The sequence below is a fragment of the Macaca nemestrina genome, chromosome 6 (assembly GCF_043159975.1).
Source record: "Macaca nemestrina isolate mMacNem1 chromosome 6, mMacNem.hap1, whole genome shotgun sequence".
Taxonomy (NCBI): Eukaryota; Metazoa; Chordata; class Mammalia; order Primates; family Cercopithecidae; genus Macaca; species Macaca nemestrina.
The window spans coordinates 100,697,881-100,724,028 of NC_092130.1; the positions used below are offsets into that span (position 1 = coordinate 100,697,881).

General features: G+C 42.6%; 1 protein-coding gene across 4 annotated transcripts in view; it reads right to left on the minus strand.

Moving 5' to 3' along the window:
• Positions 1-26,148, minus strand: part of LOC105475122 (synaptic vesicle glycoprotein 2C) — a 270,506-nt gene that overhangs the window by 66,613 nt on the left and 177,745 nt on the right. For all 4 annotated transcript variants that reach the window (XM_011730131.2, XM_011730129.3, XM_024790743.2 and 1 more), the window contains exons 5-6: positions 4,627-4,760; positions 4,052-4,141 (exon numbers count right to left, since the gene is read on the minus strand). In XM_011730131.2, the coding sequence (XP_011728433.2) occupies positions 4,052-4,141; positions 4,627-4,760 (224 nt within the window). The remainder of the gene's footprint in view (positions 1-4,051; positions 4,142-4,626; positions 4,761-26,148) is intronic.

Below are 26,148 nucleotides of genomic sequence, written 5' to 3' on the forward strand. Positions count from 1 at the left end.
ATAGGCAGCCATGGGGCTCCAAACAATTACCATACAAAATGAAAAAAAGTACTCCAATGGGGATCTATATAGATGGGAAGGAAATACTGTTCAGAACAGCCCATTTAACCTGGAAGTGAGAGAGAGACTTCAGGAACTGCAGGCTTATAGAGAAATAACGCTATCTGCCATGCATGTAACCTGCTTGGAGGACATTCCAAGCGGGAGAAATATGTGCAAACAAATGTCCAGAGTTAGGAGGGAAAATAGTGTGCCAGGAAACTGCAAAGAGCTTGGGATTCCTGAGGGACAGCAGAAGGTCAGAGGGCAGTGAATAAGGAGGACTGCACCAAATCAACGGCAGTGGACTGATATTTAGGAGGTGGAATAATAGAACATGATGGTTTCTTAGACGTACCGAAGCTAAAAGAAATAATATAGTTTTTAGGTTTAGGTGGTGCTGGTGGTAGCTGCTGATGAAATTTAGGACAATGATAAGGCTTGGGGACTCGTTAGGTGATAAATTCAGATTTAAAGATGCCATTTTTCCCCACCCCTCACTGCCCAAAGATGTCATTTTTGAAGGGCCTATGTAATCTAGAAGGATGCCCACAAAGCCCTTCAACCTGCATGTCTGGAGCTCAGGAGATTTGTGCATTAGGAGACATGCAGGAAACAGCTGAGATCAGCTAAGGAGAGTGAATAGGGTTAAAATGGAAGTTAGCTGAAAATGAAGTCTTGGAAAACAATATTTAAGGTAAGGGCACATGAAGAAGAGCTCCAGAGGAAACCTTAAGAGGGCCAGGCGTGGTGACTCACATCTGTAATTCCAGCTCTTTGGGAGGCTGAGGCAGAAGGATCACTTGAGCCTAGGAATTTGAGACCAACCTGGATAACATAAGGAGACCCGTTGTGAATTATCTACAAATAATTAAAAAATCAGCCAGGTATGGTGGCACATGCCTGTATTCCCAGTTACTAGGAAGGCTGAGGCAGGAGGATCACCTGAGCCAGGGTCTAGCCTAGGCAACAGAATGAGACCCTGTCTCAAAAAAAAAAAAAAAAAAGAAAACAAAAAGAAAAAGGAAAAAAAAAAAAAAGGAGACCTTAGGAAAATGCATGCAATTTTGCTGTACTGTAGATTTAAAAAATAAAAAGATAAATTTGTCATGGGAGAATCACATAACAAGTTTTTGAAAGTCACATATAAATGACTTTGAAATTATCAGTCACTTTTGGAGTATATCCATCTTATTCTCTTCTAACCTTCGTATAACAACATTAACACAGATTGCCATTAGTGGACTTGGTAACTCAACCCTTTTGGAAGAAAAGGCGGGTAAGTAGGGCAATGAGGCCCTACAGAGACACCTTCTCAGAAGGTCTGGTCAATAAAGGGTTTCTCTTCATCTGGCTGAGAAGAGTTAAGTGACGTTGTATACCCAGATAATGTCTCAAGATTCTTCCAGCCTTATGATCCTTTAAATTAAAAATTTTTCCCTCTCTTATACATCTACTCAAAAGAAGAGTCCTCAACAGCTTCCAGGCCTTAATTGAGGATATCCATTACTTGTCTTCATTTCTGCATTACACTGCAGAGAAAATTTTGCTAATTAAGAATCTGTGATAATTTGGATAGAGGCCAAATTGTAGTCTATCTTTACATTATGAAAAATTCATTTCCTAAATAAAATGAAATGAATAAATGAGATAGCAGGGGACTATTTAATCAGAAGTGATTTCGTGTGTTTTAAGAACTGTAATTGATGTTATGTATAGGCCACTGAAGATCTTATGTACGTTCCCATTTACATCTTACGGTAGGTCCCTCCAACCTATTGTAGACAAAACATTTTTAGTCTATTTTTTGTTTGTTTGTTTGTTTTTTTGAGACGGAGTCTCGCTCTATCGCCAGGCTAGAGTGCAGTGGCACCATCTTGGCTCACTGCAATCTCCGCTTCCTGGGTTCAAGCCATTCTCCTGCCTCAGCCTCTTGAGTAGCTGGGATTATAGGCACGTGCCACCACACCCAGCTAATTTTTGTATTTTTAGCAGAGATGGGTTTTCACCATGTTGGCCAGGATGGTCTCGATCTCCTGACCTTGTGATCTGCCCACCTCGGCCTCCCAAAGTGCTGGGATTACAGGTGTGAGCCACTACACCCGGCCATTTTTAGTCTAATTATATGACTGCATATATCGAAAGATTTTAAACCATTGTTCCTTCCAAAACATTTCATGCAACCAATTTAAATTAATTTATACTGGCTTTCCCCATGGAGAATCAGCTTTGTAACTAGAGATGGAGGAATGTTCCATGCAAAGCAAACAGCAGCACCGTGGCAGTGCTGTATAGTAAGTCAAATGTCGAGTGCGAGGAGTTGAGGGATGAACATAACTGCAGAGAGAGGGGAACCAGACAGCAGGCAGGAAGGAGACTGGGAGGGCCTTAGTGTCCAGAGGGAGGGTTTCTGTCTTTATCCTGAGAGCAATGGGAAGCTGCTAGAATGTGAAACTGGGGTGTGTGTTATGTATGTGTGTGCCCATGTGCATGCATGTATAATAAAATGAAATATATATTTTTGGAACTCTATCTATGATTCTTTTATACCTTATGTTCATGTCAAGCTATATCAACTTGAAGCCACATTCTTGGATTACCTTTCTCTGGCTTCCTATATAGCTACCTTCCTTTACCAAATTCTGATTAATTATTAACCTAAGAAATGGCCATGTGTGAAATGTCTGCCTTTATGTAGAAGTGTTATTGAAAATAATGTACATTATATTGTTCAATATCCCTTATAATAAGGCCTATGAATAAACTTTTCACAAATTAGAACAAAATAAAATTGGCCTTTCCTGAAAAGCGAATACACTGCCATTTGCTTTATATCAATAATGATATAATTTATTAAATTTATCCTTTGCTTTGGTTGTCAGGTGATATGGTTTGGCTGTGTCCCCACCCAGATCTCATCTTGAATTGTAGTTCCCATAATCCCCACGTGTTGTGGGAGGGACCCAGTGGGAGGCAATTGAATCATGGAGACAGTTACCCCCATGCTGCTGTTCTCATGATAGTCAGTGAGTTCCAATGAGATCTGACGGTTTTACAAGGGGGTTTCTTCCTTTTGCTCAGCATTTCTCCTTGTTGCTGCCATGTGAAGAAGGACGTGTTTGCTTCCCCTTCTGCAATGAGCAGAAGTTTCCTGAGGCCTCCCAGCCATGCTGAACTGTGAGTCAATTAAATCTTTTTCCTTTATAAATTGCCCAGTCTTGGGTATGTCTTTATCAGCAGCGTGAAAATGGACTAATACATCAGGAAACCCAGAGATTAGTTTTATGTTCAGTTACATTGCTTTGATCCTTAGTGTAATTGTTTTCTCACTTATTCGATACTGTGGTTTTTTTTGTTTTCAATAAATAATTTTACAATTTGCTATGTAGTCCAAGGTCTGTTACAGGCCTCAAGGTGGTCTTAATAGAGGCATACCTCTCTGAGATGTCTCTCGGACGTCTTAGAGAAAATGTTACGGGGCTGCTGTGAGTGTACACCTTTGTGGGGGCTGAGTGTCATTTGAAAAGGTGTGACCTGGCCGAGTGGAGGAAATGGTCCTGCAGAGGCTGGCTCTCTTCTGGTAGCAGGTCAAGGAGAATCAGCTGGCAGTCCCTACACCAAGAATCTCTTGTCCTCGGGTACTGAGTCTTTGAGTCAGAGAATAAGTCTGTGATGAAAATGCAGTCTTTCCACCTTAACCCCATTTCTTGGGTTGGTGTTATCATTTAATCAACCACAGAGCCCTTGAGTCCTAGATAGGCATAAGCGAGGTTGGCAACCTATGGGCCAAACACAGCCCTCCGCCTGTCTCTGTAAATAAAGTTTTATTGACACACAGTCATCCCATCTGTTTTAACATTGCCTATGGCTGCTTTTGCACTACAATGGCAGAGTTGAGTAGCTGTGTCAAAGACTATACGACTTGCAAAGCCTAAAATATTTACAATTTTTCCCTTGACATTAAACATGTTCCAATCCCTCGTGTTGAGGATTCTCTGAGGAGAAGACTCACCGTGAAGACCTTCTCAGGCTGACCCCGGGCTCTCATGTTGGTGTCATGAATTAACTTCAGAATCATCCAAGCTTCATCATGTTTTCCAACCTAAGAAATGAGAGAGGACAGTGAAGCGCTAGGAGTGACACACTTACTGTCCCTGATTTTCCAATAGCCATCTTGCATTGTCAGATCAAATGAGGTGTAATTGTGCAAATGTATCTCAGTACATCCCATTGGAACGCACAGACTATTTGGGTATCACTGAATACCTGAGCAGTTCAAATAATGTGGTTATAACTAGAAATAGTATCTCCAGATGGTAAAATTTCACTATAAAACAATAAATCATGTTTTCTCCATTGAGTCAAGTTATTTGCTTAAGGAGAAACATGAGTGTTTTCTAGTCACGAGGCAGCTTTTTAACATGTTGGTTGTTGAAAGCAGGTCTCCATGAAACCAAACCCTCCATCATTCCATAATAGGAAGGGAAAATGTACCTCTCAAATAGGCAAATGTGCTTTCCTAAAATTAACATGGAACTTTTTCCAATAGAGGTGGGCTGCCTGAGTATCTGCAATAATAACTGTTACCTCCAACAAGAATCGTGGGCTTTCAGGCATGAACGTGAGGGCCACCACGGAGGAGACACAGGGGAGTGCACAGACGATGACAAACACACGCCAACTGTGAAACTGGTAGGCCGATCCCATGCTGAAGCTCCAACCTGGAAAAGGAGGACAGGGAGAGTGAGGGAGAGCTCCTCCTAGACAGCCTCCTGGGAACATCACCCAGGGTGCCCAAGCCATCAACTTATTAGTCAAGTCTTACTATCCACAGAGCAGTGAGCTGATCTGGGCATCATCCATGGTGGCCAGCTCAACTTTAAGACCCATAATGGCAGAGCTGAGAAGAAAGGTGCTTGGAACTAAAGGGGTCAAGGCCTAAGTATGGGGGTGCAGGTATGTATGTACCAAACCCCAAAGGCCAATGTAAATTTGGGATGCTCTTTCCAATAGACCACTGTACTAGTTATCTTTTGTTTGCTCTTCCAGATCACTCTCCACTCTTTCCCACTCTGCTGTGTGCTAGGGAATGGCTCTCTATGGACTGCATCAACTGGCTCTGTTGCCCGCTGGCTTGTATAGCTAAATTTGAAGAAAGGAAGGAAGGCAAGAGAACAAAGTGAAGGAGGGTTGGGATATTTATTTCCCTTGCTTCCCTTCTGCCTTCCCCCTGACTGGCTAGAGGTCTGGAAGTGGGTGCTCTCATTTCGTAGGCCTTCTTCCACAGCAGCCACAGCTCTTGTCAGGGTTTGGCTACCTGTCCCTCCTGTTGCTCTTTGAGGCATAGGTGGATCCAGGGTGCTTTATTATTCCTTATTGCTTTCTCTGAACAGTTTTCACATCTTTATAAAGAGCCCCTTCATTAAACTCCTTTCCACGGCCCCTTTTGAGGGTGTCACTAGCTTCCTGCTGGCACCCTGACCAGCACAATTATTAGGAATTGGCGGTTGCTGCATGTCTCCTCATCCACCTCATGTGATAGATCCACAGAATTTTACATTTCTAAATAGAACACTTTAACTTCTACATATTATGAAAAGAAAAAATTTTATATATTATAAAAATAAGCATAATGGGAGACAACAGAAATCCTTTCAAGAACTAAAAGAAAGCTAATATTTGAATGAATATAAAATGGCTGAAAGCAAACCATTTTATATTCATTCAAACGAATATAAAATTCATTCAAATGGCTGGTTCTAAATGAGAAATAATGAGGCATATCCCATCTAATTGAAAACAGAGAGCAGATTTATAAAGGCATAGATGAATTATGTGAGGTGAAATTTTAATCTCTAGCAATGCTTGGAATTTATATGCCTTTTTGTGAACAACAATCAGATAGTATACATCCTATCTCCAGGAGACCTGTATAATTACTCATTGTTTACCTGGGAGCCAAGTGAGATTCTGAAGGTGATGTAACTTCCTCAAGGCTACAGAGCTGAAGTTACACATTAGTCTTTCCTGCCAGGATTTGAAACAGAATCTTACAGCCACACACAGCCTCATGTGTGTGCACGCTTACTCATTCTTAAATGCTGAATTTGTGACAAATGATGTAAACATCAATGACATGCTATATTAATCTTAGACTATTAGAATCTTTCTGGGAATTTAATATATGAAGATAATATATTACCATATTAATTATATCATAAACTGTAGGGTGTATGATTGCTATGATGTTTTATGTAGCAGAAGTTCAAAACTCTCACGTATCCAAAATGCAGAAAAAACCCTATGATGGATCAGAGAAAACAACTTGTTCACTTCACATTTGATCTCAGAGCTTCATATAAAGAACTTCTTTTTAAAAGCTTTAAATCCTATTACTTTAAGGGACTGAAAGAAAAAATAAAAGCTTTAGGTGGCTGAGTTAAGCAAATGCAATGTTTTAAATTTCAGGCCACAGCACATTTCATAAAGTATAGGGGGAAACAGCGAAGGCAAGAGAAGGGAAGGTCTCTGGTACCACTGTTCTTTTGTTTTTGTTTTTGTTTTGAGACGGAGTCTCACTCTATTGCTAGGCTGGAGTGCAGTGGTACAATCTCAGCTCCTGGGTTCAAGCAATTCTCCTGCCTCAGCCTCCCAATTAGCTGGGACTACAGGTGCACGCCACCATGCCCAGCTAATTTTTGTATTTTTAGTAGACAGGGGGTTTCACCATGTTGGCCAGGATGGTCTCGATCTCCTGATCTTGTGATCCACCCACCTCAGCCTCCCAAAGTGTTGGGATTACAGGCCTGAGCCACTGCTCCCAGCCTTGTTTTTGTTTTGCTTTGTTTTGTTTTTTTGAGATAGAGTCTCACTCTGTTACTCAGGCTAGAGTGCAGTGGCATGATCTCGGCTCACTGTAATCTTTGCCTCCTGAGTTCATGTGATTCTCATGCCTCAGCCTTCTGAGTAACTCTGGGATTACAGGTGCATGCCACCACGCCTGGCTATTTTGTTTTTGAATTTTTAGTAGAGACGGGGTTTCACTATGTTGGCCAGACTGGTCTCAAACTCCTGACCTCAAGTGATCCGCCCACCTCGGCCTCTCAAAGTGCTGGGATTACAGGTGTGAGCCACTGTGCTAGCCTCTGGTGCCACTGTTCTAATCAATTGTGGAGGAAAAGTTAAATATTAAATTTGAACTCAATTGAATATGGACACAAACAATGGTCACCAAGTCCCAGAACAGGTTGTGTGAGCCCCTTGAGGCATTCATCCAGCACTGTTTCGGAGAAATCTCTATTTCAATCAATTCCTATACATTAGTTATTGAAAAACAATAGACAATCACAAAAACAGGTTGACTTTTTTGTGTTCCTTGAGCCCAGTCGCAAAGGGCTCTCGTGACTGGGCCTCATGCCAAACAACTTGTTACAAAAAGAGTTAGGGTCCCAGAGTGCGCCGAAGCTTCATGAGACCGCTCCTTGTCTGTACATGGATCAGTGGCCGACTCTGGAGCCCAGGCTGTTGCTTCCCAGTCTGGGGGTGAATCCTCCATAGTCTTGTGAATGTAAATCTATTCCCTTCTCCCCTTCCCATTGCAATCTGCTTATTATATCAATCTGCTTATTATATCGTTTGCTTATTATATCAATTTGCTTATTATATCTGCATTGCCATTTATGTGGGATAAAGCTTGTTTACCCTTAAAGGTATTGTGTGTGTGCCTTTTCTTCTCCCCTCACGTGTTTCTCACACAGAACATCAATTAGTTCAGAAGGTAAAGTTTTCAAAGGCAAACAGGATGAAGTGATTTAACCAAAGAGAAAGTTGCTACAATGGATACAGCAGGAAGCTTCTTACGGTAGAATAATATTCCCTCACCCCTGAAGATGTCCTCATCCTAACCTGTGAATATGTTACCTTAATGCCAAGGGGCTTTGCAAGTGTTAAGGATCTTGAGATAAAGAGATTATTTTATATATACGGTTGGGTTCAATGTAAATACAAATGTCCCTAGAAGGAAAAGAGGGAGGCAGGAGAGTCACACTGAGAAAGGGAGATGGGTTGAGGGAAGCAGTTTGGAGAGAGATTTGAAGATGCTGTGCTGCTGGCTTTGAAGATAGAGGAGTGGGTCACAAACTAGGGAATGCAGGTGGCTGGTAGAAGCTGGAAAAGACAAGGACACAATCTCTCCTAGAGCCTCCAGAAGGAGACTCTAGAAGCCCTGCCAACCCATTTAAACTTTCGATCTCTAGAACTGTCGGATAATAAATCTGTGTTGTTTAAAGCCAATATGCTCACAGTGATTTGTTACAGCAGCAACAGAAACCAATACACTTCTTACAGTTAAAGCTTTACTGCTAACTTGGCTGATAGAAGTTAAGTTGGAGAACTGTAGCATTCTCTATAAAACGTCAGGCTCCCTGCCCTTTTTTTTTTTTTTTTTTTTTACTTTGCATAACAAGCTTATTTTTTTAAAAGCCATATAAACAATAAACAAATTTTTAATCAGATCTTAACTTCTGTCCTAGAATCGTTCCATTAAGTTCTAGTCTATGAACACTTTTAGCTCAATAATCGTCATCTTCATCAGAGTCCATTACTTTTCTTCTGTTGAATTTCACTGTTGTTGTCTTTTCTGTTTGCTGGTTTACTTTTTTTAAGGATTTCTATTAAACCTAGTTCTGAGAAGGTATCAACCTTCTCGCTTAGTTGTCCATATCTTGCCATCTGTATAAGGTAATTCTCTACTGCTTCAGTTTTTTTAGGTTTTGCAAGTCCTAAGTTACTTAACCTGGCCCGGGGCCGACTGACTCAGAACTTGGGCTGAGATACAGTTTCTCGTTTCTGCCTCCCTGTGCTTTGCTTCCTGTTGGGCCGCATCGCCGGGATCCTGTTATCCCGGCGGGCTCAGACCCTGCCGCGCACCCCGCGGCGCTCTCAACACCGGGAACACAGCCGACCCTCACCTGTCGGCTGAACTTGGGTCAGAACAGCTGAATTCGGCCTGGCTGCAACTGCTGGCTCCAAAAGCTGAGATTGTGCTTGGATCCAGGCCTGGCAGGATGAGCCTGCTCTGGGCCAGCGGACCCTACATCCCCACACCCGGGCAGGTCCTGCACGTGGCAGCCCCTGCCGCCTGCCTACCAGGCCCCCCATGGGGAAAGCAGCCAGGCCACCTCGGAGCCGGCCACGAGGCTGCCGGGGCAGCGCCGGGCAGGCTCCCTGCTTTTGCTTGGACTTCTCCAGAAGCCTCTCTAAGGACGCCAGGCTCCGTCTTGACAGCTGGTCTTGGGAATTTTGTTCTTCACTCTTATTGCTCTGGAACATCATATCAGCTGGTGGAGAGACTGATTGTAACACGATTCCAGTTGGGCCGTTTTCAGCCTCCCAAGGAACTGGACCACAATGGAAACCCAGAAGAGAGCTAACTGATGAGAGCTGGCAGAGCAGTCCAGCTCTGCTCAGCTTAGAATTGTTCATTCCAGTGTAGACTCTTCCACCGAACAGCTGAAATTTAGCCTGCTTGTTGCTGTTGAGGTCCTTCTCTCCCTCATTGCTTAGCGTGTGTGCATATGCGTGTGTGACACACACATATAAACACATACATGCTGGTGGTGTCTCTCTCTCTCTAAAGGGTGTGTTGTCCACTCATTTCTCTCTCCATTTGTTTGTAATATGCTTATTTCCCCCAGTCTCCAAAACAATTTTATACCTTTTTCCATTTCTCGTCAAATCTCCAGCAGCCAGCTCCACTCCTGGCACTTGACCTCACTTCCTATTTCTTAGAGGAAATAAACACAGAGAGAACTACGTACATCTCATCTTCTCATTCCTGACTTTATTCACCCACCTGCCCCTGTTCCATCTCTCCCTCTTCCCTTTGGTTACAACAGATGAGCCATCCGTGTGCCTAGCTAAGGCCACCCTGCTCACATGGGCGGTGGAGCTCATCCTTCTCTTTCCCTCAAGGACAGAACTCCTGTAAGTATCTGCCTCTCTCCAACCCTCATCGTCATGTTCTCTCACTTGATTTGATGGGTCATTCTATCAGCACATCTCTATCTGACACCTGAGAAAGAGCCCTTCCCCCTCTCCCACAGGCTTCTCCAGCTGCACTGCTGTTCCTCAGTTCCCCTTTACCGTAAAACTTCAAAAGGATGGTCTATAGCCAGTCTCCACTTTCTCCCCCAGTATTCTCACCCCAAACAGGCTGTCCCCAAATTCCACAGAAACTGAGCTTACCAAAGTCACCAGTCTTTGTCATATTTAATGGTTGCTTCTCTGTTTTCACTCCAATCAAACTCTCTAAATCATTCTGTATAGCTGTCCATTCCACTGTCTTTTGTAAAACTTTTTTCCCTTGGCTTTCTCATCACTATGTGTTAGTTTCGTTCCCACCTCACCAGCTTTCCTTCAGTTTCCTTAGCTGGCTCCTCTGACTGGCCCTTAAAGGTTGGCACACTCCAAATCTTGGTCATTAGTCATCTCCTCTGTCCATAGGCCCTTTCTAGGGGGACTAATCTATCGCCATGACTGTAAGTGCCACCTGCATGCCACTGTCTCTGAAATACATTCTTTTCTCTTCCCAGAGCTCCAGAAATATACCTTGACCTGCCTACTTACATCTTCACAGAGATGCCTAGTGGGTGTCTCAAAGTTACCATGTCTAAAATGGAATTTTGGTTTCCTGCCACACTCCCAAGGAAAACTCTTGTTGCTCTCTTACCCTTCCCCATTTCAGCACTGTCAGACCCCAGATACACATGTCAAAAACCGAGACCTCATTCTCATCTTCTTTTTCCCTCACAACCCCCAATGTTCAATCCATCAGCAAGTTCCAGTTCTAAAATATACCTCAAAGCCACTCACTTCTCCCTATCTCCATGGCACTGCACAGGTTCTGGGCGACGTGGACCTTCCCCTGACCTTCAGCAACAGGCTCCTGTTTGGAATCCCTGTCACTCCTGGTCCTCCAGAGTCCATTCTTCCTATAGCAGCCAGAGTTATCCTTTTAAAATGTCAATAAGGTCACTTCACTTTGTCATTTGAAAGCCTCCCACAGCTCCCAGTACATTTGGAATGAAACCCAAATGTCTTACTATGGCACCTAAGGCCTATGTAAACTGCTTCCAATTCATGTATCTGAGCTCATCTTCTGCTGGTCCTCTAACTGGCTTGAGCCAGTCCCATTGACCTGCTTCCAATTCTCTGAACATAGAGCTTAATCCCATCCTAGGGGTTAAGCCTTTTTTCCTGGAAGCCCAGCCATGCATGAGAAAGTATAGAAAGGATGTTTGTTGTATTTTAGCCAGCCTTTCTGAGTTTTGAAGTGAGAGGGTTTTCAATGTTGTCCCCTAGGAGTCTTGGAATGTGATGTTTTCCCGGTCTGGACAGCTCTACTTGAGTATTTGCATGCATGGCTGCCTGCTTCGTCCCTTCCGGGATTCAGCTTAAGGTTGTCTCTTCAGAGAGGCCCACACACCAAATCCCACTCTTTATCACGTAGGCCTGATTTATTGTCCTGACAGCACTTATCACTATCTAAAGTTGTCATATTCACATATTGTTTACATATTTATTACCTGTGCCTCTCCCACCAAGAGAGTGGAACCCTGCTTTTCCTACTCATCAAGACCTCCTAAGCAAGTGCTAGTCCATAGGAAGTGTTCTTTTAATGTTTGTTGAACACACACACACACACACACACACACACACACACACACACACACACTATGTGTACATGAGCATGGGCAAAATCAGTGCAGGCTACAAGATCATAGACCCAGATTTTCTTTTGATTATTTTTCTTTCTGAATCTACACTAAACAGCAAAACAACCTTGATTCACTTTTTCAAATTAAGTTTGTATCTTCATAGAGTAAAACTTTATTTGCTTTTAGTTATATAGTGCTATGAGCTTGACAAATGCAGAGTCATGTAACCACCATCATTATCAGGGCACAGAACAGTTTCATCACCTCAAAACATTCCCTCCTGCTGCCCCTTGAGAGTCACCTCTTCCTCCAGCCCTAACCCCTGGCAATCACTGATCTCTTGTCTGTCTGTCCCTATAGTTTTGTCTTTCCAGAATATCACATAAATGGAATCATATCGTACATAGCTTTTTGAATCTTTTTTTCTTTTTTTTTTTTTTTTGAGACAGGGTCTCCTCTGTCACCCAGGCTGGAGTGCAGTGGCATGATCTCAGCACTGCAGCCTCGGCTTCCAAAGCTCAGGTAATTCTCCTGCCTCAGCCTCCCAAATAGCTGGGACCATGGGCAAGTGCCACCATGCCCGGCTAACTTTTTGTAAAGACAGAGTTCCACCATGTTGTCCAGACTGGTCTTGAACTCCCAGGCTCAAGCCATCCTCCTGCCTCAGCCTCTCAAAATGCTGAGGTTACAAGCATGCGCCACTATGCCCAGCCTTGGTCTGGTTCTTATACTTTGCATAATACAATTGAGATTTATGCAAACTGTTGCACATACCTGTGGTTTGTTCTTTTTCATTGTGTTGTAGTATTCCATTGTGTGAATATACCACATTTAGTCTATTCACTCACCAGTTGAAGGACGCTTAGATTGGTTGCAGTTTTGGGTGATTATGAATAAAGTTGCTATATACATTTCATACATTTCTGTGTGCCACCAAACTTTCCTTGGGCAAATATGTAGGAGTGGAATGGTTGAGTCACATAATAAGCTCATGTTTAGCTTTATAGCAGACTAACAAACTATTTCGCACACTGGTTGTGCCATTTTGAATTCCCACCAGTAGTGTATGCGAGTTCTAGCTGCTTCACATCTTTCCCTTCACTTGTTAGGTTTCTTTTCTTAAATTTTAGCCCTTCTTATAGGTATCTAGTGGTATCTCATCACAATTTTAATTTGTGTTTCCCTAATGCCTAGTGATATCTTCATTTACTTTTTGTTCATTGATTCCTACTTTAGTGCCTATATGTGCCTGTCATAATGCTGTGATATGGAGACTGATTCCCTGCTCTCAAGGAGGTTATAATCCATTGAAAAAGGCAGATATGTTAACACACAAGGCCAGATGTATTGGCTCACACCTGTAATCCCAGCTCTTTGGGAGGCCAAGGCAGCAGGACTGCTTGAGGCCAGGATTCTGAGACCAGCCTGGGTAACATAGCAAGACTTCATCTCTTAAAAAAAAAAGAAAAAAGAAAGAAAGAAAGAAAGAAAGAAAGAAAGAAAGAAAGAAAGAAAGAAAGAAAGAAAGAAGCCAGATGTATTGGTACATACCCGTGGTCCTAGCTACTAGGTGACAGAGTGAGATGCTGTCTCAAAAAAAAAAAAAAAAAAAAAGAAAAGGCCAGGTGCTGTAGCTTATGCCTGTAATCCCAGCACTTTGGGAGGCTGAAGTGGGCCGATCACCCGAGGTCAAGAGTTCGATACCATTCTGCGCAACATGGCAAAACCCCGTCTCTACAAGAAATACAAAAGTTAGCCTGGTGCATGCCTGTAGTCCCAGCTTCTTGGGAGGCTGAGGTGGGAGGATCATGTGTGCCCTGAGAGGGAGTCCTGGAAAGGGTGCTGGATGCTCCTCCTGCCTTGTGGCATGTCCCATGGCAGGGGGCAGGGTCAAAGGCTGATGGGTGATAACCTGTGGCTTGAATGAGAGATAGACACCACGAAGGCCTCAAGAAATGACGCTGCAAATGCTTTCTAAAACTGTGAAACAATTCTCTGGATTAAAAATACATACAAGAATGAAGGGGTAAAACACTGACTGCCATCACTACTCAGCCATGAATTCTCAGGACCCGCTTCTGAGCTCCATTTTAAGTGGTTTAAATTTGAATTTGAGAGCCACACAAAGCCTACACTACAAAACCAGAAAGTGGAGAGACAGCAACATGGAATAAAGGACAGGAATGGGAAAACAAGCCACATTCAACTGGGAAACTGGGTTGTTGCTTTTGGATACTTACCTGCAGTTAGAAAAATGGATTCTTTTAAATGAAACTTTTATGTTGGCACCACACCTTTTTGTCTTAAAAAATATGTCTTGTATGAGTGATGGTTCTAATTATCCTTTAGTCTTTGTTAAGATACTCATTCAAATGTCATACAGAGGAATTTATCTATAGATAATATAAGTTCCATGCAAGGAAGGATCTCAATTAGAGTATTACAGAAAGTAGTTCCAGCACAGCACTAATCAGTATGGAGTTAATGAAAGTATTATATGTCATACATAATAATCAAAGCTTTTTGCCAGCCTTAAGCTGATGTGCTCTGTGACTGCAGAAAATAGCTGCCTCCCCAGTTGCCTGACTGAAACCTTTCAAGGTGCCAAGGCAGAAGTGTGTGACACACATACAAGGATGCTGGCTTTCATGTTATTGTCTGGGCTCTGTCCCTGATCCCCTGGTGGACTTGACACCTACTTTGCTTATCTATCTATCTATCTATCTATCTATCTATCTATCTATCTATATTTTTTTGAGGCGGAGTTTCGCTCTGTCGCCCAGGCTGGAGTGCAGTGGCGCGATCTTGGCTCACTGCAAGCTCCGCCTCCCAGGTTCACGCCATTCTCCTGCCTCAGCCTCCTGAGTAGCTGGGACTACAGGCGCGCGCTGCCACGTCTGGCTAATTTTTTGTATTTTTAGTAGAGACGGGTTTCACTGTGTTAGCCAGGATGGTCTCAATCTCCTGATCTTATGATCTGCCTGCCTCGACCTCCCAAAGTGCTGGGATTACAGGTGTGAGTCACTGAGTCCAGCCTGCTGATCTACATTTGATTGTCAGTTATGTGATATTATTAATGAAATAGTTTTTGGTAGGAATGCAGATCTTAGGTACAAGACACAAGTCTAAGGTTCTAAATGGAAACATTGAATATCATATGTGAGATCAATTTTTAAGCTAAGAAGTAAATCACCTGTATTGATTTGTCTATGGTCTTCTTTACTCACAAGGCACCTGGCCAACTAAAATTTTCTTTAGAAAGGGGGCCCAAAATCCATTTTTTGAAGTGTCCAACAAGCCTAGGAAGAGGACAATGATCAGATGAATTTCTGATTTTGTTCCTACAGATATAAAATTTTATCCCCTCAACATGTCACAGGTTTAAAATATAAATACTATGTAATCTGCATGAAACATTAATCCTTGGCTGGAAACTCAGGTTGTCATGCATCTGTGAGTCCACAAGATTTAACCAGATGCAGCTGGATGGTTCCTGTTGCTAATACCAGCAGAGATTTTTCATCTCTTTCTCAATTTGTAAAAAGAAAAAAATAAAAAAGGAAGGAGAAAAAGGAAAAAAAGGCCAAGTAGTAGGTGGAGGGGGGCACATGAAGGAGAGATAGTTAAATAAACTATGGTATAGCCTTACAATGGAACATCATATAACTATTGGGAAAGAATGAGGTAGATTTTTCTAAACAGATACATGGAAAATGTCCAAGTGACTTTGCTCAGTGAAAAAAGCACTTTTAAATAATAGTGGTTTCATTTCTATATATACATAAAACATATCAGTACATCTAGAAAGTGACTAGGAGGAAAATGCACTAAACTATTTAAAGTGGTTACTCAGGGTAGGGAGTAGAAGCCCATGAGGACTTTTACTTTTTGAAAAAAATTAGAGTCCTCCATTCTGAAGATTTTCACTTTGGACATTTCCTTAATGTTTGAATTTTGTAGTGTCTTGTATAACTTTTTACCCAAAAAGGAAAAGAGAAAGCTTTTCAAAGAGTTGCAAGCCTTTCCTTTTTCTGAGACACAGGCCCTGATGGGAGAAGAGAGAGGAGAAAGAATCAAATTATAATTGTGCCACTATTCAATACTTACATATTTTTCTAAACTAAACGAATGTGAATTCTGATTGTGACAATCTAAACACTGACAATACAGTTCTCACTTACGGATACCAAGGCAAAAGTGCCAGACACTATCTTGGTATCTCTGGGTGAAAAAGAGAACCATATTCACAGACCTTTAATCTTTTGACCTACTGCCGCAGTCATATTCTAATCTTGGATCCTTGGGGCTGCGGCCGTTCTCCTTGAGCTGAAATCCTGTGAACACTATTGCCAACAGAGATGCACAAAGCAATCACAATAAAAATAATTGGCAGGGATCTGCCTGCGGCACATAATCATGCTTTCAGGAAGTGAGAGCCAATTATATGTCCCAGGGAGAGAGTACAGGGGTTAAATTCCAACGAACTCCAATAGTCATCTGTCTTTAAGAGCAGACCCAAGCAACAAGCCAACCTTCCCTGCAAGTTTCTCTATTTCTGTTTCCAAACTCTGGTCTTGCCCTTTGGAATGCACAGAGGAGCAGCCAGCAGTGGAAGGAAGTCACATTATGCCTCTACTTCCTGAATTTGACTTATGACCCTAACCATGCTTTCGAAGAAGCACATTTTCTGGTGGGTTTTGAAACTCACAAATTCATGGGCTTATTTTTTTAGGGTCATTTTTTTTTCTGGAATATCTTCTGTGAGCGCTCCCAATATGCAAAGAGTGAATGATGGGACCTTTTCAGAAAGGGTTCCTGGGGCCAATATGTAAGACTGACTCAAGCCTGGTGCTTCCCAAACTCCAGTGAGAGAAATGATGAGTCTGAGAGTTTGAAAAAAGCTGACAGCATGAAATGTGCATGTGTATGCATGTGTGTCTGTATTTTGAGCAAAGGTCCTTTGGGATTTTCTTTTGTATATAGATAATAATATAGTATTAATGTTATGATAGCATAGGTCAATCAGCCTGAAGTTAAAAAAGATATATATATATATATATATATCTCCTTTTTTGTAAAAGATTTTTATGCAAATTTATACTAAAAGCCTGTAGGATAGTCAAATTTTGACCAAATGCAACTGAAGCTTGTATCATAAATGCATGTTAACTCAGCTCATTAGTCTATAAATATACATTGTATATATTCATGTTATCTTATAGCACATATAGGCACACATTAAGTTTCCTTCTCTATTTTACTCACATAAATGTTTATTTAAAGTGAAATGTATAGTTTTGTATTTATATATAAACCATTATATTAGCTGATGTCTGTGGATGAATAATAACAAATCAATCATGCTGATTTTATGAACACATACAGTCTTAGGAGACTGAAAAGCAAACAAAAGTAAATTTTGGCAACTCTTACATTGGGTAGAAAGTTGGAACACTAGCCTCTAAAGCTCATTCCAGGACTAAAGTTCTCTCTGATTCTAAGATCTTGCGTCTTGACCAGATAAGGCCACAAGAGCGTCTCTTTCAAGTATAGATCTACGGCAAGAAACGAAATACTTTCAAAACAGAAAACAAAACAAAACAAAACACCTTCTAAACTGCAGTTAGTTCTGAGACAAGTGTCCACAAGTTGGTAGAGGACTTGCAGCAAAATAGTGGTGCTTATTCTACATATTAGCAACTCAGTCAAGCTGCTTTTCAAAGTAGCTGTCCGTAAAAATCCCAAAAAGGCCAGCAATAGTATTCCAAACAACTGCCTGGTTCTCATTCTCTTCCAGATCAAGTTTTCTTTTTGCTGTTTGCACATGGTCCCAGGAAGATCTTGCTCATGATCAACAAAAGCTCTCTGTTCATTCCTAGGAGACTTTTGTGATAACAATACAAAAATTCTAGTGGCATCCATTGTTAGGTGAAAGATTTTTCTCCCGGGGGAGAGGGAGAGCAGGATACAGAGGGGGCTATAATATCTCCAGCGTTAAGACAGCAGAGGTCAGGCCAGGTGCTCTTTGTTGCTGATGCCCAAAGGGCACACTTGTATACCTCTGCTAACTTGCTGACCTCTCTAACCTGTTTCTTTTTCCTAGCCCCATTTCTTGCCTTATAGTTTCTGATCCAGAGCAAATCATTTAACACTTGACAATTGAAACAGCTGCTTAGCTCATGACTCAGGCCCAAAATGACCCTTAGAGTTTTGTCATTTTTGTCAAAGAAATTCCATTCTAATGGGTGGGGAAATGCATGAAACTACAATGACCTGAGAGCTCTAATTTCTGGTCCTTGTGCCTCAAGCAAGGGGACTTCATACTCTCCCTCCAAGTACAGTGGATGAAAATGTGAGTCTGGACTTTTTAGAAACATATTTATTATGTTCCCTAATTTTAAAAAAGCTGATTTCTTAGCTTAATTTCACTGTGATAAGAGCACATGCTTGGTAGTTTTTTTTGAAATACATGGGAGTTTGCTTTATAGCACAGTATGTGGTCCATTTTTATAAATGCTCTGTGTGTGCTCCAAAAGAATGTGTACCCTACAGGTATTGGGTACAGTGTCTACACACATCTATTAGGTCAAGTTTGTTAATCGTGTTGTTCAAATCATCTATACACTCACTGATTTTTTCCCCCATTTGTCATGTTAAACTCTTTTCAGTTGTTTTTTTGTGGGAAGTTAGTCCCAATAACATAGCCCATCACGTTACTGGAAATGGAACAATACACCTGTTATAAAATTAAGACACATCTATATTCCTTTGCCAATATACTTCCTGGCATCCTAATGTCTGGCAGAGCTTATGTTAAGGAGTTGGTGAGCCTCACACTGTGGGGTTGAAGAGGAAGAAACATAGAAAATGGTGATTACTTGAATTACCATTGAAGATACAAAATGGAATCGTTCAATTTTTATTTCTTTTTTTTCCCTTTTGACATCTCTTCTTGCCTGATAATTTCACTTTTAAAAATCATAGAGATTAGTCCAGGTGTGATGGCTCAAACATGTAATCTTAGCACTGTGGGAGGCCGAGGTGGGCAGATTACCTGAGGTCGGGAGTTCGAGACCAGCATGGCCAACATGGTGAAACCCCATCTCTACTAAAAATACAAAAATTAGCTGAGCGCAGTGGTTGGTGCCTGTAATCCCAGCTACTAGGGAAGCTGAGGCAGGAGAATTGCTTGAACTCGGGAGGCAGAGACTGCAGTGAGCTGAGATTGCGCCACTGCACTCCACCCTGGGCGACAGAGTGAGACCCTGTCTCAAAAAAATAATAAGTAAATAAATCATAGAGATTAAAAAATGAAACACGTTTCTGTGGATAGCACAAAGCCGTAAAAGGCTTCATATCTGCTTCTGAGCCCCACACAATGTACATCCTGCCCCAACGCAATACACATCCCAGCTAGATATGTCCCCAAACTATTCTGTAGTGTCATAGCTGCCATTTTGTATTACCTTGTTTCAAAACAGTTTCCCATAGACTTGCAACTTTTTATAAGTTGTAGATGATCAGCAAAGGCTCACTAACAAGAATAAACAAATGCAAATCTCCAGTCCACTCTCAGGCTTTGCTGGGAGCCATCAGAATCCTTTACTCTTGTTTTTCCTCCCCTGGGCTGTGATTCCACTTCTAATGATTCATCTTACTACAGTCAGACAGGAACGGGGCTTTGCCCCAAAGCAATGAATGCATTTTCTCATGAACAAACCTAGTACTTCCCCCACACACAAATTAGACTTTCTTCTGGAAAAATAAAACATTCAAGAATTAATATACTGATATGTAACTCAAAGGAGGCTATTACTACAATACAGCTTTAAAGCATGTTTCCTTCAGGTTGTATGAATCACAGAGATTAAAAGAAGCCTGAATTAATTAAATGGTTGGCAGAGATGCAATCCACTTTTGCCCATCCAGATTTATAACCCTGCAGGAGACATTCAAATGCTATTTTTCTTCATTCCCCACCCCCTTTCTCCTTTGTCTCAAAATGTCAGGCATCTACCCAGAGTTAAATTTCACCTCTGCTCTCTGGAAAGGCTGACTACATCTTGGCTCAGAAATAAGTTCCTAGCTGCAACCGAATCTGGACATGATTGGTCCTGCTGCATCCCAGTGAATGGTTTTCTAGGGCAATGGTGCCGGAAAAATCAAATGCAGAGTGACTGAGTCTGGGACTAATGTAGCAGTGTTTCATTCACTATCACTTCTCTGAATGCTACTTACCAGAAATGATCTAATGACTCAGGGAGACCACAGTGACAAAGTGCTCGAGCATAGGCAGATTGATGCTCCCTCTGGCAGAGGTAGAGGTAAAATCAGCTTTGACTAGAACGCTAGTTCCCAGAACTTGCAGGTTCACATGTGGGCTCTCTGTCTCCTCACACCCACTCTCATGACAGTTTTGGCAAAGGATAGGCAGGCTCGAGTACCAATTGCAGACTACAGCAGTGACACAGGTAAAATGGATTCAAAGGTATGCAGCGGATTCCTTGGTATTTATAATGCACCCACCATGTGCCAGGCACCTCACACACATCCTGTTTCATACATGAACAATCTTGTTGACTGCCCATGTAAGGCAATCGAATAAAATACAGGCCAGCAGTTATATCTGATAAAAATTCGTTTTTAGTGTAAGTATATCCCACACAATATTTGGGACATTCTTCTACTAAAAAGTTTGTCAATTATTTGGAATTCAAATGTAACTAAGGGTCCTGTATTTTTATTCGATAAATCTGAGAACTATACCCCAGGAGACATTTGGTAAAGCCTGGAGACATTTTTGATTGTTATGACCTTGGGAAGAAGGGTTACTACTGGCATTTTGTAGGTAGAGGCCATGGATGTTACTAAACATCTTGTAATACACAGGACAGCCTCACCACCTTCAAACAAGAAGTATCCAGCCTAAAATGTCGACAGTGCTTAGGAGAAGAAATCTTGCTGTGAACTAGTCACAGTGTCCATCCATGTCATAGGTGAGGTACTCATAGGTAATAGACAGAAAGCTTGAGGATACTTTGAAACTTCGTTTTCTGATAGAGGAGTGAAAATGGACTTTTAGGAGACCCCTTTTTATTCCTGCATGAATGTGTTTTGTTTTTATGTTAGTTTTTGCTATGCAATTATAAGCTTTTTGAATATACTTTTTGTTATAAAATTAATCTATAGGGGTTTCCCGTAGTCTTTTTATGCACCTGGAAGCAACTTTATGTACCCTGAAGCTGACAAGTAAAGGTGGCACACAATAAAAGAGTAAAAAGAGTAAAGAAGTGATGTTCCCCCTGGGGTTTTGATAAAAGTGTAGCATTCTCCATCAAATACTTTCTGAAAACACCCACAGCTTATAAATGGTTATTACCACAAAAAAGTAATAATCATATATTTCCTAAAGTGTTTGTATTCTTGTCTCATAAAAATGGGAGAAGTTGGTTCTCAAAATTCCCATGAGTCCTCAGGATTAGGGAAACAGCATCCTTAATAAAAGCACCTGGCACTAACCACATGTCCCTACAAGTTTACCCCAATAAAGCTGCAGCCAGGCAGAGGGATGGGCCCACACTGGATTCCACAAGACCTGCAATGAGAATGCTGGCAATCAGTGTTCTCTTCAGGTCTCTCACAGCTCCTGCCTCCTGGACTCCATGCTCAGTTCTCATGCATCATCGAGCCCCGTGCACCCAGTCTCACCAGTGTTCACTGTTTCTCAGCACCCATCCACCATCACAACTCACCTCTCAATAATGAAACTTGCTTCACTGCAGCTGCACTTTCTCTTCCCCTTCCCACCTTTTCCAGAATCTGCCCACTATCAGGTTATTTCCCTTCTGTCTACCTTCCAAATACACCTGCCTATGGTACAAGATCCTTTGCAACCTTGCCCCGCCTGCTTCTCCACACTCATTTCCAACCACGGACTCCCCAGTCCAGCTCAGTGATCCTCTCCACTGCACTTTTGTGTGCTAAAACTCACGAGGAGGATATTGTTGAAAATGCACATTCCCTTCCTCTGTTACTAGAAATGTCCTGCTTAGGAGGGTTGGGCTGGGACCCAGGGATCTGCTTGTTTGGGATCCAAACAAGCACCCCAGCTGGTTCTTATGCAGGTCTGCGCAATGAGAAGCACAGCTTTAGTTCTATGCCATTAATTTCTCTTGCTTGCACCCGCTGTCAATGTGATGTCCCTTGTGTCTCAGCTCAGGCTCTTTACTTTGCTTAGAATATCCCCTCCTCACCCCTGTTGTCTGCCTGGAAAATTCCTACTGATTGCAGGAGCCACATCAAATGTCACTTTTAGAGCTTCCCCTGACTTGTATCTTGCAACAGCCATGCTTGGCATCAGTGCCTTTCTCTTTGGTATATTTACAGTGATGCAGACAACCACTCTCCCAGCATGTATCACCTGTTCTACATATTTGTTTATAATATATACTCTGCTAAATCCCACTAAATTCCAGAGACTGAAAAATTTAACCTGTTTGAATCACCTTAAGTAGAATGGAATATACAAAATAATACTTTACATTTTGGTACACCCTCCACAGTTAAAAAGGCATGAAAGATACAGGCCATCAAGTAATGAAAAAAATCATCATATTGTACTTGGACTTCATATATATGTATTTTTTTAAATTAAATTTTCTTTTCTTTTCAGGCAGCCTCCCAAACCAGAATAGGTTCAGAGACTCCCTCATATATATGCATTAGTCATAAACTTCCAAATGTTTTCAGGTACCCACACATCTGTAAAGTTTTGCCCTCATAGCTCGTATGTCTCTGGCTATACCAGGTATATTTAAAAAATAGAGTTAGAATAACCACATCAGTCACTCATTCCCACCTGTTGCTATGAGCTGTCTAATCTCTTCTTCTATTATTTCTGGAGATGATCAGGAAACATGTCGTGCGTTCAGGAATGCTGCCCTCCCAATCACTGTGTGGATGCCATTTGTTTCTGTTTTTGGGGAATCTTCTGCTGCATGTTTACGCCTTTGATGTGCAGCAAGGACCAACAGATGCCTGCTAGCTGGTGCCACCTACCAATTTGGAAGTGTCTCTGGAAAAGGTAGACAGTGCAGGCTCTGAACTGGAGCACCTGACTGTTAATCCTGATTCTGCTCATTGCTAGCTGTGTGTCTTAGGCAAGTTAAAACTTAACTGCTTATTGTGTTTTCATTGTGATAAAATATACATAACATGAACTTTCCCATTTAAAACATTTCTTTTACTGTATAATTCTGTGGCATTAAGTACCTTCACCTTGTTGTGTAACCAGCACCACCATCCAGCTCCAGAACAACTTCCATCATCCCAAACTGAAACTCTACCCATGAAACGATAACTCATCATTCCTGCCCTAACCTCACGCTCTGGTAACCTCTATTGTACTTTCTGCCTCTATGAATTTGCCTATTCTAGGGAGCTCATATAAGTGGAATTATACAGTGTTCATCTTTTTGTGACTGGCTTATTTCACTTACCATAATGTCTTCAAGATTCATACATGTTGGCTGGGCGCAGTGGCTCATGCCTGTAATCCCAGCACTTTGGGAGGCTGAGGTGGGTGGATCACTTGATGTCAGGAGTTCAAGACCAGCCTGGTCAACATGGTGAAACCCCGTCTCTACTAAAAATACAAAATTTAGCCAGGGGTGGTGGCTCACACCTGTAGTTCCAGCTACTCAGGAGGCTGGGGCAGGAGAATCACTTGAACTTGGGAGGCAGAGGTTGCAGTGAGCCAAGATCACACCACTGCACTCCAGCCTGGGTGACAGAGTGAGACTGTCTCAAAAAAAAAAAAAAAAAGATTCACACATGTTGTAGCATGTGTCACAACTTCCTTCTTTTTAAAGGCTGAATAATATTCCACTATATGTATACATGATATTTTATTTATACATTCATCCTCTGAGGGACATTTGGGTTGTTTCCACCTTCTGATGCTTGTGAATGAACACAGGTGTGCCATTATCTCTGTGGACTAGCTTTTAATTCTTTTGGGTGTACACTGGATCACATGGTAATTTTGTGTTTAATTTTCTGAGGAACAGCCATACTGACCTAACCCTTCTATATCTCTGTGAAATGGAGCTGTTGTAAGGATTAATTTGAATGGGTTATAACACGTGTGTCAGACCCTGGTCCTGCTAGCATTATCGACAGGCCTAGACCCCAGGCTCCTCTGTCCACTGTTGAGATTTCCTTTTCTCCTCTCTCAAACTGCATTAGGTTCCCATGAATTCTTTTGAGGACATGTTTTTTTAGTTCACTTGAGTTCCCTCTCACTGGTGTTCAAATTAAAAAAGGATAAACTAGCTGGGTGCAGTGGCTCATGACTGTAATCCCAGCACTTTGGGAGGCTGAGGCAGGCAGATTACTTGAGGTCAGGAGTTTGAGACCAGCATGACCAACATGGAGAAACCCTGTCTCTACTAAAAATACAAAAATTAGCTGGGCGTGGTGGCACGCGCCTGTAGTCCCAGCTACTTGGGAGGCTGAGGCAGGAGAATCCCTTGAACCTGGGAGCTGGAGGTTGCAGTAAGCTGATATTGTGCCACCGTACTCCAGCCTGGGTGATAGAGTGAGACTGCATCTCAATAAAATAAAATAAAATAAAATAAAATAAAATAAAATAAAATAGGATAAACTATAATCTGTGGGCAAAGAAACTTCAGTACCTCCCATGGCCCCTCTCTTTGGGCCACTGGCCATGTTTGTCTCTTTGGCTTTCTTTTCTCAGCATCTTTCTCTCCCCAGTGGCTCCTTCCACTTTCTGCAGGTAGAGTGCTTGTGGGCACACCGCACTTGCCTTTCAGATATGCTCAGATAACACACTTAGTTCAGGCTCCCCCTGCGATAGCCCGTTTTGTAGATTTAAAAAGTGATGATTAAAAAAAATCAGTCTTCAGGGGAACTGGCAAGATGGCCAAATAGGAAGAGCTCCGGTCTGCTGCTCCCAGCGTGATCAACGCAGAAGGTGGCTGATTTCCGCATTTCCAACTGGGGTACCCTGTTCATCTCACTGGGACTGGTTGGGCAGTGGGTGCAGCCCACAGAGAGCAAGCAGAAGCAGGGTGGGGTGGCACCTCACCTGGGGAGTAGGGAGTACAAGAAGCAGTGGAGAGGGCCCTCCCTTTCCCAGCCAAGGGAAGCCATGAGGGACTGTGCTATCTAGCCCAGATACTATGCTTTTCTCATGGTTTTTGCAATCCGCAGACCAGGGGATTCCCTCGTGTGCCTACACGGCCAGGGCCCAGGGTTTCAAGCACAAAACTGGGTAGCTGTTCAGGTAGACACCAAGCTAGCTGCAGGAGATTTTTTTTTTCCATACCCCAGTGACACCTGGAACCCCAGCAAGACAGAACCGTTCACTCCCCTTGACAGGCTTCAGCCAGGGAGCCAAGTGGTCTTGCTCAGCAGGTCCCACTCCCACGGAGCCCAGAAAGCTAAGAACCACTGGCTTGTAATTCTCACTGCCAGCACAGCTGTCTGAAGTCGACCTGGGATGCTCAAGCTTGGTGGGGGGCAGGGGTGTCCACCATTACTGAGGCTTGAGTAGGTGGTTTTTCCCACTGTCAGCACTAAGGAGGCCTGGAAGTTCAGACTGGGTGGAACTCAACACAGCACGGCAAAGTAGGTGTCACCACACTGCCTCTCTAGATTCCTCCTCTCTGGGCAGGGCATCTCTGAAAGAAAGGCAGCAGCCCCAGCTAGGGGCCTAGAGATAAAACTCCCATCTCCCTGGGACAGAGCACCTGGGGGAAGGCGCAGCTGTGGGCACAGCTTCAGCAGACTTAAAGGTTCCTGCCTGATGGCTCTGAAGAGAGCAGCAGATCCTGACAAGGAGGGTTCTCCTGGCACAGTGCTCAAGCTCTGCTAAGAGACAGACTGTCTCCTCAAGTGGGTCCCTGACTCCCATGTCTCCTGACTGGGAGAGACCTCCCAACAGGGGTTAACAGACACCTCATACAGAAGAACTCGGTGCCTCTTTGGGACGAAGCTTCCAGAGGAAGGAGCAGGCAGGAATCTTTACTGTTCTGCAGCCTCTGCTGGTAATACCCAGGCAAATAGGTTCTGGAGCAGAACTCCAGCAAACTCCAGCAGACCTGCAGAAGAGGGGCCTGCCTGTTAGGAGAAAAACTAACATACAGAAAGCAATAACATAAATGTCAACACACAGGACTCCCACATAGAAACCCCATTCAAAGGTCATCAGCCTCAAAGATCAAAGGTAGATAAATCCATGAAGACGAGGAAAAACCAGCACAAAAATGCTGAAAATTCCAAAAACCAGAATGCCTCTTCTCCTCCAAATGATCGCAACTCCTCTCCAGCAAGGGCACAAAACTGGATAGATAATGAGTTTGATGAACTG